Below are 14,457 nucleotides of genomic sequence, written 5' to 3'. Positions count from 1 at the left end.
CGTTTGAGGTTTTGGTGGGTACGGGCTTCCGTAGTTCTCGTAGTGGAAGAATGGCCGTCTGGATGTGGCTTCGCTGTGTTTTAGGGCCTCATCTTCAACGAATTCATCGTTCCCCGGACCAGTCTCGACCTGACGGGAGATCGGGAAGGAGGGTACGGATGTGTACAGTATTTTGCATGATTTTTAAAGCAGCTGAGTGCGAAAGATTGAGCAATAATTAATCCTTTCGCTTCCATTTAGCTGCAGCTGCGGCCCGGAAGTGTCAGGTGTTTGTTATTGAAACCCTGCATTGCAATGACATTTTAGAAATGAATGAAAAGACAAGAACGCAACGACACGCTTTCCTTGGTCTCGTTGTGTTTTGTTTCGTCGTCTAAGGAGCGGTCATTTAAATTCAATCTATCTTCGATGATGTCAAACCGCTTCTGCTAACGCTAGCCAGGAGCCGAGGAGAACCCAGGAGGAACGAAACAGAAACAAATAAATTGAATAAAAATATTAAACTCAAACAGGGACAATTTAAAGGCATAAAAACTGTAAAAAGCATTTGGGAAGACAGAATTGTAGAATACATTCTGTCTTCAAATTATAATGCTAACAGCTAAGCTAACGTTTGCTAACTTGCATGAAATTAACGATAGATCGAATAAGTGATGCGAAGGAAATGACACCGCAACCACAAAAGAATTAATTAAAAGTATCCCTAGAAATTAAATGAGAGCTGGAGATCTAAAGAATTCGACGCTCAGCATCGAATACATACACTTCTACATAGACTTACACACTTTATTAGGTACACCTTGCTAGTATCGGGTTGGGCCCTGTTTCGCTTTAGTTCTTCGTGGTACAGATTCCACAAGGTGCTGGAAACATTCCTCAAGGATTTTGGTTCGTACTGTTATGACAGCTTCACGCAGTTGCTGCAAGTTTGTCAGCCTTACATGCATTATGTGAATCCCATTTCACCACATCTCAAAGGTTTTGGTTGAGCGGGTGGTAGGTCGTTTGAGTGCAGTGAGCTCATTGCCATATTTAAGAAACCAAACTGATAAGGTCTGAGTTCTGTGATATGGTGACTGCTGGAAGCAGCTATCGGAAGAAGGGTACACAGTGGCCATAAAGGGATTGACATGGTCAGCATCAATATTGGGGTAGGCTGTGGTTTTTAAATAAAGCTTAGTTAGTCGCCCAAAGTATACCAAGAAAATATCCCGCACACTCGAGCCGGTGCAATTTCTAGCCTCCTTTTCTATTCTTAGCTGATAAGAGTGGCACGTGGTGTGGTCTAAAGCAGCTGTAGGCCATGTGTGTCAAGATTCAAGATGTGAACAAGATTCAAATTCAGCAGATGGTCTTCACTTTGTTTACATGCCTAAATAGTTCTACCTGCAGTTGCACCTAATAAAGTGGCCATGTTACTATATGTGGTGATGATTGAAAGGGAGAGGGAAAAGATCAATAGGAACAGATGTGCAAAAACAAAGCAGTGAATAATATATCCAGTATGAATATGTACAGATGTTTACGTTCATGAGTACAACTTTGTGTTCACCTGTCACACAAGTGTGCAGTTCTATAGAGCTAATGCTTCCTGTCAGCAGAGGCGAATGAGTGTGTTGGAAATGTGAATGCAGATTGATACTAATGCTATTATCAATTTTGCCTTTAAGTCAGACTAAAGCAGTTGATTAGCTTTTTGATTCCAGATCAATTTTATCTTTGAGTCTATGATCTGTAAATTGAGTAAAACGAGAGATGTGCAGATTAAGATGTGCAGAAGGTCCACAGTGACATAAATGTGATGTCACTGTTTTCCAACTGTCAGAAAAACATGTTGTTATTGATACGATTCCTGAGGGCTGGACAATTTGGAACCAGCACTCGGTTTCCATACTCTGTGTGTAATGAATAATAGACAGAATAGGATGTTTTGTCTTTTATGGGGAGAAATCTGTTCATTGACCACCTTCATCTCACTGTCTGAAATGTGTTCAGCTTTTTCCTAATGATTGTTGCAGCCTTGTGAATGACTTTATTGATCCTGTTGGCATCTCTTCACCAGTAGACCACAGACTGCTTGAAGATCTCTAGTTGCATACATTGACTGAGCTGAGCTTCCACAGATGATCCTGGTTCCATATATTTCTGCCTACATTTAGCCTTTGCATTCAAACTTTAAAAAGCAATCAGCAGCTTTGCAAACAGCTATAATAAGAAAGGTAGATGAATAACAAAGATGCTGCCTGCAGTTTCTGTGTGCTGTGAAGAAGGTCATTAAGTGCTCAGCAGGTATTTGTGCGTAATGTTAATGTTCAAATTTGACCATTACCTTCTCAGTCTTGTTTACATTTAGTAGCAGTTGCTTCCTGCTACACCACTTCATAAAGTTATCCACCAGTTCCCCAACCACCACCACCAAGTCATCAGAAAGCCTCTGCAGGCAGCATGATTCAGAGCTGTAATAGAAATTTTAGGTGTACAGAGTGAACACGCATAACTCAGAACCTTTCTCTTTCTATTAATAACTTGATTTTACGTAACATCAGGGAAACTATTGATGCATGATATGATCAGTATTTCCTTCTCTTTTGCCAGGGATGGAACTACCAACCTAGGGGTCTGGAAAGACACACTGACAGCATTCTTGGCTGGGTCAGTATTATATCGTAATGAACTGTATAGAAAGAAGTAGGTGGAGTTAAACAGAAGTAGATTAAATTAATGATTAGTGATTTGTTTATGATTTCTTCCTCCAGGCTTCAGCACTATGGTCTCTGTCCTACTACAGCTCTCCTCTTCTTCTTTGCTATCTTTACAGGAAAGGTAGGCTGATTCATGAATTGTGTGACTACAGCTGAAATTATTAGAAATGTTAGTCAGTGTGTTGATTATCTGGTTAACTGGAATTTAGTCAGCAGCCATTTTTTATAAGTGATTAATGGAGGAAGTGTCCAGTGGGAAGGTTATTTTTGTAAATTTGAAATTATTTCAGGCATTTGAAGCCACTGCCTCGGGGTGTGGGAATGTTTAATAGACATTTTCACTATTGTTTGATGTTTAAAAGACCTGAGTTAATCTATAGATTGGAGTAAATAATTGCTAAATGAATTGATAATAATTGTTATTTGTGCCAGATATGTTGATGCTCCAACAAGTTGCAGTTAAAAATGAGTCTCACGATGCCAGATGATAATTTAGTGAATATATTATAATACATTGTGATGATGATGATGATGATGATGATGATAATAATAATAATAATAATAATAATAATAATAATGATGATGTTATTTTGCTGGCTCTGAAAAAAAGTGAAGCAAGTAGTTTTTGTTTGATGCACAGTAAAAATAGCTTTGAGCATCACTTTGATTATTTAATGTGGGAATTTTTCATTGTTCTGGTTTTTTCTACATTACGTGTGTGTGTGTGTGTGTGTGTTTTTTTTTTTTTAAATAGATTCATATAATTATACCAGTCTCTTTGTCCAGTTCTGTTCCTTTGTACTCTCAGTGAAAAATGGCAAATTAAAAAAGAAGCACTGAAGCCATTTTCTCATTCTTTGTACTTCTAAAATGTGAGCTTCATGGGTTTAGTGAATGTCGTTTTCAAAAGCTTTAGGACCATTTTGGGGTTATTTATAATTTGAAACTGTGACTGAAGGTAGAATACATGGTAATTAATCTAATGTAAAGACATTATAGATATTATGAAAAGTAGTTATGAGTACAAAATGTGAACATTCTAATTATTCTCTTAAAGAAATGCGAGGCTTCAAAACAGGTGCATAACCTGAGAGAGTCATATTAAAAAAATAAACTGGAGCACTGAGAGTGCACGGAGAAATAAAATAAATATTAACTAAAGTTAATATATTGATTTTACCCTTCTGTCCTCAAATCATAAGATTAATGATTTTTCTAAAGCTTTCCCTGATTAGATGCAATAACAGTGTTTACCATCTATGATATCCGACCCTGCAAAATGAAGAAATGTGGTCACAAAAAATTAACAAAAAGGCGTTAATTTCAGATTTTTAGGGTTTTTTCAGATGCATTTATGGGTTCATGTGTATCTCAAAGAATATTCAAGTTTTTACTTGTAATTTAAGATTTGTTTTTTTTATTCACTTGATATTTTCTTTTAGGTTTTACTACAGAATATTACCTCCTTCTCACTGCTATTTTTTCATTAATTTGCTTAGAATGGTTTCAAATAATCATCATCATAATTTCCACTTAGACACATGTGGCCATATTTCTCTTTCTGCTGAGAAAGGGGGGAAAACTACCATTAGGAGATGTACTTAGGAACTGCTGTTCACATGCATGTGGGAATAATATAAAGCTAATCAACTGAAACACCCAGTAAGACTGTGCATCAAGAAAGTAATTGCTTGAGGTTGTGTGTTACTCCTTAGTGTAAAGTGCTTATGGTATTGATTTATGCACATGGTTGTAGGGTAGCTGTCAGCTTGTGAATCTTTTTATCAGTGCTTGTTAATGAGCCTCGAGTCTGGCAGACAGATGAAGGGGTACACTATGATGGTGTTTGCATCACTGTTACTTTGTCTGTCTTTAGGCTTCATCTGTAGCAGTAAACTGGTTCCTGTGAGTCAGTATGTGGGAACTGTTCTTGTGTGTCTTCTTGGAGTGGCCTGTCTTAGAGGTGAGGCTGCTGATTTGAACTCGCTGGGAGACGATGAGTAATTCAGTTCATTCATCTTTCGAGATCAAAACCAATGCTGTGTATGCTGCATGCCAATAAGATTTTATTACCATTGAGACAGTTGAACAAGGTCTACACCCACGAGGCATACTAAACGTACCCTTGAGGATTTGCAGTGAAATGTGTTTTGTGTCTCACATGGACTTTGCTATAACTCCATCTGTCTTTGCTTTCCCCCTGCCTCCCTTTGCTCTTTTCATTTATCGCCAAAGGGTGGGGGAGATTTAGGAACACTGATTATGTTCAGTTTATCACAATTCTTGAGGAAACCAAGAAGAATCACACCCCAGCAAGCAAGGTGAGATCATAGCAGCTGAACTCAGAAGCTCAACATTAATACTGTTTTGAGAATTAAGAGAGATAAATGACTAAGACATATTTTCTGCTTTCCTTCCAGAAAAAACTGAGATGCTATGACTTTGACTTCTCACATTGGCCTTTGGATTTCAGCTGGACTGAAGTCAGCAGTCCGTAAGTTTGTTTAATCTGTAGTGAACCTGAGGTTGCTGCTTTTCTCTTCTCTGCTTATTTTAAATATATGAATTCAAAGCACTGGGTAGTACACTGGATGAATACAGCCACTGAATGTCAAATGCTTTGTGGCTCACTTGATTCATTGTAAGCCTTTGACTACCTGTCTGACAGAAAGCTGTCCAAGGCTGGCGTTTCTCTGCTGAGGCCAGAGCCCAGATTAAGAGGAGCAGCAGACAGTGTCCTCCACTCTGTCCGCACTTTACCATGCCACATCATCAGGTAAATGCAGAGTTTGTGTTACATCTCTTTTCCACCTACATGGTGTCTGTGCTGGTACTGATGCAGGCTTGCCTGTTGAGATCCATTTCTGCATGTTTAAGAATGGATTGTTAATATCACAGCAAGTGGAAATTTGGGTAATTTCCATGGGCACATCGGGTGCAGCCTCTGGCAGTAATTGATGAATTTTGTGTGGAAGACTCTTCCATAAAAAATAATATCTTTTGTGGTGAAAATGCCTGGACCCAACACCACATCTGTGGAAAAGGGGTAACACTGATCAATGATTTGTTAATTGCAACGCACCAATGGAGCACCAATGGAGCACAAACTCTTAACCTTAGGCATCCTATTCCATCCCCTTCAACCCTTTTTTTTTTTTTTTTTTTTTTTTTCTTTCTGAAAATATTTTTTAGCCTGTTAGCAGTTATGCCACAGTGTCATTATCTGTCTTTGTCTGCAGTTTTGTCATTGCCCACACGTTTGGGAGGAGGATGCTGTACCCCGGTTCTGTGGGTTTACTGCAGAAAGCCATGAGACCAATGCTGCAGCAGGGTCAGGCTAAATTAATAGAAGAGGTGGGAAAGAAGCATATTTGGTTTCTCATATAGAGTATAATAAATGCACACACTCAATCATTTTTGTCCCACTTTGTCACAGTTTGACGGCCAAAGAAACAAGCTGGTGGCCTGTGACGGTAATGAGATTGACACAATGTTTGTGGATCGAAGGAGAGATGGGGGACAGAATGGCCAGACTCTGGTAAATGTCTGCAGTGATTTGTTATTTTATGCCTTGGGCTTGTTCCAGGGTCCGACATCATTTCTGTCGCGTTGGTCACGTTACAGCTGGTTCTCTAATTCTGCCACAGGTCATCTGCTGTGAGGGGAACGCAGGCTTTTATGAGGTGGGCTGCATGAATACGCCGCTGGAGGGTAAGGAATGCTTTACTTTCCAAGAGCTGAAATATTTTGTAGTGACATTTAAATTTCGTGCAGTGGGAAATTGTCGCAGTTATAGTTCAGTATTGTGCTGATGTACACTGTAGGTGGCTACTCTGTACTGGGCTGGAATCACCCTGGCTTTGGAGGCAGCACGGTAAGCAGTGTTGGTAGAGTTTTTATTTTTTTTATTTTTTTTTTTTTATCATCATAAAATAGGTCTACAATGTATGTGCTGCATACTGTACTGCTGTGTGCTTGAGTTAGAACAAATAAACAGCTCAGTGGAAAATACCAGTATGTGGAAATTCTAGTTTTAGCCAGGGAGTATTGTTCAAGAGGAACGTGTACACTCCCATTAAAGATAAAATCATTTGGGAGGTTACTTAAAGTGTCATTGTTTATGTGTAGGTTGAGCCTGTTAATTTAGTCATGCATGATGGGTGGGTTTTTTTTTTTTTAAACCTGTATTTTCCTTTCAGGGAGTGCCGTTTCCCCAGAATGAGGCCAACGCCATGGATGTGGTGATCCAGTTTGCAGTACACAAACTGGGATTCAGCCTCAGCGACATTGTTATATATGCCTGGTCTATTGGAGGATTCACAGGTTCTCAAAGACAAGAACAACACATGCTAATTTTTTAATTTTTTTTCCAGTTTTTTGTGCTAAAAATTTTTTTTAATTCTAACCTTGAATACCCAGAGGTAAAAATGTAGCACCCACACAGAGCTTCAGGATACTGTAGAGTAATCTTAATTTCACCTGTTTATTCTGACCATGTCAACAAACATGCTAATGTTTCAGCCTCATGGCCCTCGTCAGAGCATGGCTGGAATAAATCGCTAAAATTAAGATTAGTCAACCTTATCCTGAGGCTTTGTGTGTGCGCGGCACTCTCTTTAGCTTTTGGGTATTCAGCTGAAGTACAGTACATGATCAGCACTTTAATGTTAAGTGTGAATTATGGTATGTAGTCCTTCCTCGGGCTTATGTTTATCCCTTATCTGTGTTTTCTTCTCTTTTTTTTTTTTTTTTTTTTTTTTTTTTGTTCCTCTGTCTCTTTATTTCTCTTTTTAGCCAGCTGGGCAGTGATGTCATATCCAGAGATCCAATCATTAGTGTTGGATGCCTCCTTTGATGACCTCCTGCCTCTGGCCCTCAAGGTCATGCCTGACAGCTGGAGTGAGTCCTAGATGTTAAAGATCTCAAACTCTATGTAGCAACTTTTTGTAGAAGTCAGTAACTTGAGTGTATTTGGTCTCTTTCAGGGCCGTTAGTACAACACACAGTTAGGCAATACATGAACCTCAACAACGCTGCGCAGGTTCTTAAGTGAGTGGGACAGTCTGATTGCAGTGACACTAATCGTGAAAAGTCAAACTCTGAATCACTGAATGTTATGTAATACAGCCGCTAACAATAGCAAAACTACATTTTTTTTAGTGGATTGCTCACAGTTGTGTGGTTGATGATTAACACAAGCGCATGCAACTCTTTGTGCAGATACCAGGGACCAGTCCTGCTGATCAGGAGAACCAGAGATGAGATCATCACCACAACGTAAGTCCACACATGTCATGGAACTTATAAAGTCCTTCAAATGGCTCAGCATGGCAGGTTTGCTTTTTACTGCCCAGCCCACTGCAGAAATGTCCACACATGATGCAGTCAGACCACAGAAAGTTCAGTGATTGCTGGTGACATGAAGTGGGCAGGTTTTCTCACCACTGGGGTGAGCAATTAAAGCAACTATCAATGAGAATGAAGGGTATTGTTGGTTGACATGAGATACGGTTACCTAGGTAACCAGAGCTTGGAATATCTGGTAATTGCATCAACCACCAATGCGTGACAAATAAAACATTTCCGGTGTGGACTTTCCTAAGCGGGGACTTTTTTAGGGGAAGCTGGATTTAGAGAAGGAGAAAGAAAGCGCTAAATGACATCTCAAATTAAAAATGCTCAAAGATGAAGGAGATGGGGCATGTCTAGTTACCCCATATCAGTTTCCCAAAACCTGGGAAGATAGTTGGTGACCTGGACACACTGACACACACAAGTATCTATAATATATAATTATTAAGTACACTGAATTATCACCCATAGTATACCCTTACTTCATCCATAGAATTTGCTACAGAGGTGTGCATTAACGTAGTGAACATAAATATTCATCCCAGAGTCATCCTGGGCATGCTCTATGCTCAGGGACACTACAAGAAACCTACAGAGATACTACAGCTCGGACTTGTAACATTTAACTTGCTGAAGCCTGCAAAGTTGAGTACAATTAGAAGAAGATTGAACAAGTGTGGCTTGTTTGGAAAGGTTTGCCGGGAGAAAACCTCCCAGATGCCTGCAAAGTTGCATCTGAACAAACAACAAGACTTCTGGAACAATGTCCTTTAGACAGATGAGACCAAAGTGGAGATTGGTGTAAACCAAACACGGCATATTAGCACAAACACCTCATACTAACTGCCAAGCACAGGGGTGAAGGGGCTGCTTTGGTCTTGTTTTGCAGACACAGAACCATTTTGCCTTGCAGTCATTGAGTTGTAACTCCTCTGTTTTCCAAAGTATTCAAGAGTCAAATGTGAGGCCATCTGTTCTTCAGCTAAACATGGCTGAAATTGGGTTTGATCTGAAGCACAGCAGCAAATCTACAGAAGGATGGTTGAAAAAGAAAATAATCAAGGTGCTGCAATTGTCCAAAGTCCAGATCTCAATCTGATTGAAACGCTGTGGCAAAAACGTTAAAAGAGCTGTGGACAAACAAACACCCACAAACTTCAATGAACTGAAGCAAAGCTGTAAAGAAGAGTGGGCCAAAATTCCTCCTCAACGATTTGAGAGGTTGATAAAGTCATGCAGAAAATAATTAAAAGAAACAAATAAAAAGCTCAGGCTCCAGACTGCTTTAAATACAGCTTCAGGGTTTTTTTCTACTCTTAGGTCTGTATAATAGCAGTGACAGTGGATTCTGGTAACGTGGCTGACTCTCAGGCACACAGCTCTGGCTGTGAGTACAAGATCCCACATTAAACCCTCCTATTTAAGCTTCACGGTTGTGAGGGACAGTCATTCAGAAGAAAGTTGATTAATATGGATTAGATTGTAAGTAATATAAAAAAAGATTTTAACAATTGTGTACCAAGCAAACAGTTGTTTATTTCCACAGCACTTCCATAATGTAGTTGACGAAAGCAAACTCTCACAATACAGAGAGAAGTAGAAAGTTCACCCTCAGTCACAAATTGACATATTTCTTGGATAAGCAGTAACCGGAACTTCTTACTTCCTTTGGTTCGGTTCATTACAGTTATGAGATAGCTGTATTGTAGATTTCTCCAGGGAACATGAATGCCAAGGTGAGCTTTTGACTCAAACTGCAGAAAATATTCAGTGCAGCGATATTTGATTTGAAGCCCTTGCACCGGGTGTTTCAGTTCAGTTTGCCTTGTAACCACTACAGGGAACGTGAAAGGAAAGTCAGTGTTTGTTACTTACAGCATTAAAAATCTGATTAAAAATCAGTATTTATCTGATGATGATAACTGTCTGGATTTTTCACAAGTTCCTGTGCTTTTAGTCCAAACTATTTCCAGTAATAACATCCTGTAGTCATGATTTCAGTGAAGGTTATGAAAGTTTTGTGTCTGTGAATGGATTTGCTTGCTTCTATTTATTTTATTGTGAAGAAATATTATTTAAATGTGAAAATTTGTAATGTGATGAAATGTGTTTGATTAAATATATGAATAATACAGCAGTCTGAGTGAAGACAGATTCAGATGGATTTAAAACACAAATTCTTACAAAGTTGCTACAAGATGTTAGTTTAACTACAAAATCTTAAAGGCACTCGGCAGTCTTACTTTATATAGGAGTACAAGCAGAACACCACCAGTTGGCAACTAGTTGAGTGGAGTCTCCTGTTGCAAAGAGACCCATCGAAGGGTTGCGTTTAACAGCGCAACCCTTTCCATATTGATTGCAATCTGTTGGCGCTCTGTCTGCAGATAAATTAGACAGCAGTTATTTGCAAACCTTTAGAATCTGTCTGAGTGTGATTGCAGTCAGTCTGAGTTGGATCATCGTTGTTTGGAGATAGGTTGCCTCCTGCAGGGTGACCTGTGCAGTTTCCTTGTGATTGTCCTGCAGTCAGTAGCACCAGCCACGCCTATGTTTCCTCGCTGTGAGGAGAGGCTGTCGTCACATTTTTACTCTATTCATATTTTGTTGTTTCACATGTAGTTTTAAAATAACCTTTTTATTGTTGGATTTATTTTTTTTTAAGTAATTAACCTTTGAGTTTTATTTTGCATTTCAGGGGTCCTGAGGACATCATGTCTAACAGAGGCAATGACCTCCTGCTCAAGCTGCTACAGTTCAGGTTGGTCTCTTAGTCTTCAATGTTCTCATTGTTCTCGCTGTTCAGTCACTTTGCACTTGAGTAATACACTTTTTAACTGGCGATATCATTTTTCTGGACAGGTATCCCAAAATAATGACAGATGAAGGGATCAGAGTAGTCAGACAATGGCTCGGAGCCTCCAGTCCATTAGAAGAAGGTATGTGGCACAGTAAAAGGTGTTATTGTAAAAGTCTGACTCCTCCTTTTAAACATCTAAAAACTATAATTCACATTTCCTCTTCGTGATGGTTTCCTTGGACAGATCTTGTGTTCTGATTACTCAACAAATGATTCAGATTGTGTTGCTCCGGCTGAAAATCTTCACAGCACAGATCGTTTGCCTCAGGATATTACAGTAGACCTTGTTGAAAATTTTACCCCGAGGTACAGAGTTACAGCGCACAACCTCGTGTTTGTAAAAACGATGATCATGCACCTGTTTACACCTTCAGAATTTGTACAATGCAGAAAACCTTTGTTTTGACTCGGAGGTCATTTAAATTAAATAGGTTTTTATGGGTAAAACTTTTGATAACTTTATGGATTTGTCACATTATGGCCAACCCTGCATGAAATTTTTACTGGAGGTGCGATCCGCCCAAAAACTAAAGTGATTAAGTTTTGAAAATTGATAACCTGATCTGGGTCCAGGAGAGATGCATTAATGTTGTGAAATGGGAGAAAATTGGGCAGATTCTGCAATATAATCATAAATACGTTAAGAACGAGTGAATTTATTGTAGAGGGAATTTCCAGCCTTGTGGTGGTTGGACTCGGACATCTACAGTTATGCCCTTAGGTATTTAAACAGTTTGCACACTTGACAGGAGATTTTGAATCAAACAATCAAAAAAGCACGCTTACCAAAAGTACTGTATCACCTGTTTTCAGATGCTTAGAAGTAATTGGACCAGTGGTTTACAGTTTCATGGCCTGGTGAGGCCTGTGCCCTTCTTATTAAGTGACCATTAAACCAATAGGAGCTGAAGTTATATTTGGTAGCGTTTTACTCTCAATGAGAAGACCAGAGAGATGTTTATAGACCATCATTAGACAAAAACACAGACTCATCAGAGGGAATGTAAACTCTAGAAGTGGTCAAATAAACAATCTGATTCTTTCTTAAAAAGAAGGAATGCACTCACCAGAGGTAGGCAGATCATTGTGAAGATCTATAACCAAGAGGGGCCTTTGTGAATGTAAATACAGAGGGTTTACAATAAGGTGCAAACCACTGGTTACACACAAGAACTAGTAAGGACATGTGCACAGTCCTGAAATAAAAAGTCTGAATGATGGGAGGAAGAGTAAACCTATGGAGAAACAGAAGCATACCATGTTTTCTATAAAACATGGTGGAGGGAATGTTATGACAGTGTAACTAGGTCACTGATGTTTGATGTTTTTGTGACTGCTGACTGCTAGAAATGGCAACATGAACTGGGACGTATACAGAGCTGCAGATTCAGCCAGATGCTGTTAAACCGATCAGGTAGCACTTCGCAGTGCAAAGGGATAATGACCAGAGTGGTTAAATCTAAAGAAATTGGATGGCAGTCATTTGATCTCAACACAAATAGAGCATCATTTTCAATTTTTACATGCAACTCACTGCAGCAAAGAGCCATAAATAAGCAGTAACTAAAGGTGGCTGCAATTATAGGCTTGGCAGAGCAAGGTAGGAAATACGGCATTTAGTGATGCCTATGGTATCTGGACGGGTACTAACTGAATGTAAAGGATTTCATTATACTTTTGAGCGTTGGGAAATGAGGACAGCGTTTTAAAGTGGCTGTTATTCCTTAGCAGTAAATGCAATGTATTTTAAAAACAGCTTGAATTCAAGCTAAGTCTGCCCTTCACTCCCAATCCAAGCTACAAAATTGGTGTAATTGTCCAAAAACATGTGGTCCTAAATGTATTCAAAGTGTAAATTTTGGCTATATTTAGGACACCAACTTGCTCGTAAATTTGTATTATTAACTGTATAATAACACCAGCTCTTTGTCTGCAGCGTCTGTGTACAGTGGCTATGAAGTGGATGACGACTGGTGCGTGTCTGTGCTGCAGTCCTATCAGGCAGACAGAGATGTTTCGTTTCCATGGAGTGTTGGTAAGCCCTGGGCTGCTTTCACATTTAAAAGGCTAATAAACTCCCCACAAACAAAGTGTTTTTAATACGGTCTGATGCACTGTTAATGTTACCAGGTGAAGATATGACTCTAGAGGGAAGGCGGCAGCTGGCTCTATTCTTGGTAAGGAAGTCATCCGCTGTTATCAGTGTGCTACATCTCCGTGAGAACAGTTATTCCCCTGTGTGGCTTAAAGGGCAGCCACTTGTTGTCTTTATCTGATCTGTCCAAGTTTGATTTTAATACATTCAAGTTCCTCCTTTTACGCTCAGCGTCTCATTTCCTTTTCTCGGTAAGCCCCATCTTCTCGTTTTAGGTCTGTTTACCTTCCCCCCCTTCTATTGCATCCCCATTTAAAAAAAAAAAAAAAAAAAAAAAAAAAAAAAAAAAATCACAGCTATTCAGACAGCATTACCACTAAGGAACACTTTCCTGGTCGCCATAGTAACCAGCTCACCTGTGCTCTCAGGTTGACTGGTGTAATATATTTCACTGCGCTCAGTTTATTGAAGTCATTTAACATCAAACAAGAGGAGTGCCATCAATTACAGCTAATGCTATGCTTTTCCTCCCCTGGTAATGCCTTCTAAATTAGGCTTTATTCACCTCCTGTGTAAACCCTTAAGAGATGGGAGAGATTTGTAAGGCACTGAGCCAGATAGACCAAACCTAATATAATCAAGTTCTGCACTTTTTGTTCATTGCCCTCCCACACCTCTCATTCCACATTCCTCCTCCATCCCTGCTGTCTTTTTCTTTCTCTCAAGGCACGAAAGTACATGCGAAACTTCGAAGCAACACACTGCACTCCTCTCCCCGCCATCGAGTTCCACCCGCCTTGGAGACTGTAAAAAAAAAAAAAGGGGGGGGAAAGCCCACTGATGGATGGACGAGGGCAAAGACAGAGGACTCGTATGGCCGGTGGTCAGAGTTTGTTCCTGGCACAGCGTGAATGTACTGCTGTGATTTTGTTCTAGGATTTTTCTAAGACGAGTTGTCGCGTATAGTTTTGCCGTGATGGCATCTAGAAGTATCTGGTCTACTATTTATGCCCCCTCAGACAAATCCCTGTAAATTATAACATGTTTTATTTTAGTTTTTGTAATGAATTCTACTTTTCAGTGTTTCTCCTTTTAAAAAGAAAAGAAAGATGCATTTTAAATAAATGCACAAGCCATTACTCACTCCTTCCAGTCTCCCCCTCTTTGGCTGTATTTCTAAAGCAGCTGTAAGTAGAAATATGTTGTAAGTGGATTTAAAAAATTCCTAATATTGTCAGGCCAGAAGAACTTAAGTCTTTAAAAATGCAGCCGAAGCCATTCAGGTTCATTTCCATTCTGTGGGCACCGTCTTTCTGAACAAAGCTGTATCCTAAAATGATGCTCTTAAATGTTCTATTAAATATGCCGAATGAAAATTTGACAAGGGATTTGATTCTTTTGTTCATTATTTGATACGACTGCTCAACACTTTACAGATTTACAAGCGA

The 14,457-nt window shown here is 39.4% G+C and overlaps 1 protein-coding gene across 1 annotated transcript; it reads left to right on the top strand.

The window, feature by feature from the left end:
• Positions 1–28: 28 nt before the first annotated feature.
• Positions 29–14,393, top strand: abhd16a (abhydrolase domain containing 16A, phospholipase). Its single transcript, XM_080896892.1, has 20 exons — positions 29–152; positions 2,596–2,652; positions 2,757–2,823; positions 4,579–4,665; positions 4,938–5,023; positions 5,123–5,196; positions 5,371–5,478; positions 5,942–6,056; positions 6,139–6,240; positions 6,350–6,413; positions 6,527–6,576; positions 6,902–7,025; positions 7,497–7,601; positions 7,688–7,751; positions 7,923–7,979; positions 10,753–10,815; positions 10,917–10,993; positions 12,851–12,949; positions 13,045–13,091; positions 13,736–14,393. Exons 1-20 carry the CDS (start codon positions 51–53, stop codon positions 13,817–13,819), a joined length of 1,632 nt encoding a protein of 543 aa, XP_080753018.1. The 5' UTR covers positions 29–50; the 3' UTR covers positions 13,820–14,393.
• Positions 14,394–14,457: the final 64 nt, after the last annotated feature.

This window comes from Rhamphochromis sp. 'chilingali' (assembly GCF_963969265.1).
Source record: "Rhamphochromis sp. 'chilingali' genome assembly, chromosome: 11".
NCBI lineage: Eukaryota > Metazoa > Chordata > Actinopteri > Cichliformes > Cichlidae > Rhamphochromis > Rhamphochromis sp. 'chilingali'.
The sequence above is the reverse complement of the archived record's forward strand: the minus strand, read 5'-3'. Positions and strand labels throughout refer to the sequence as shown.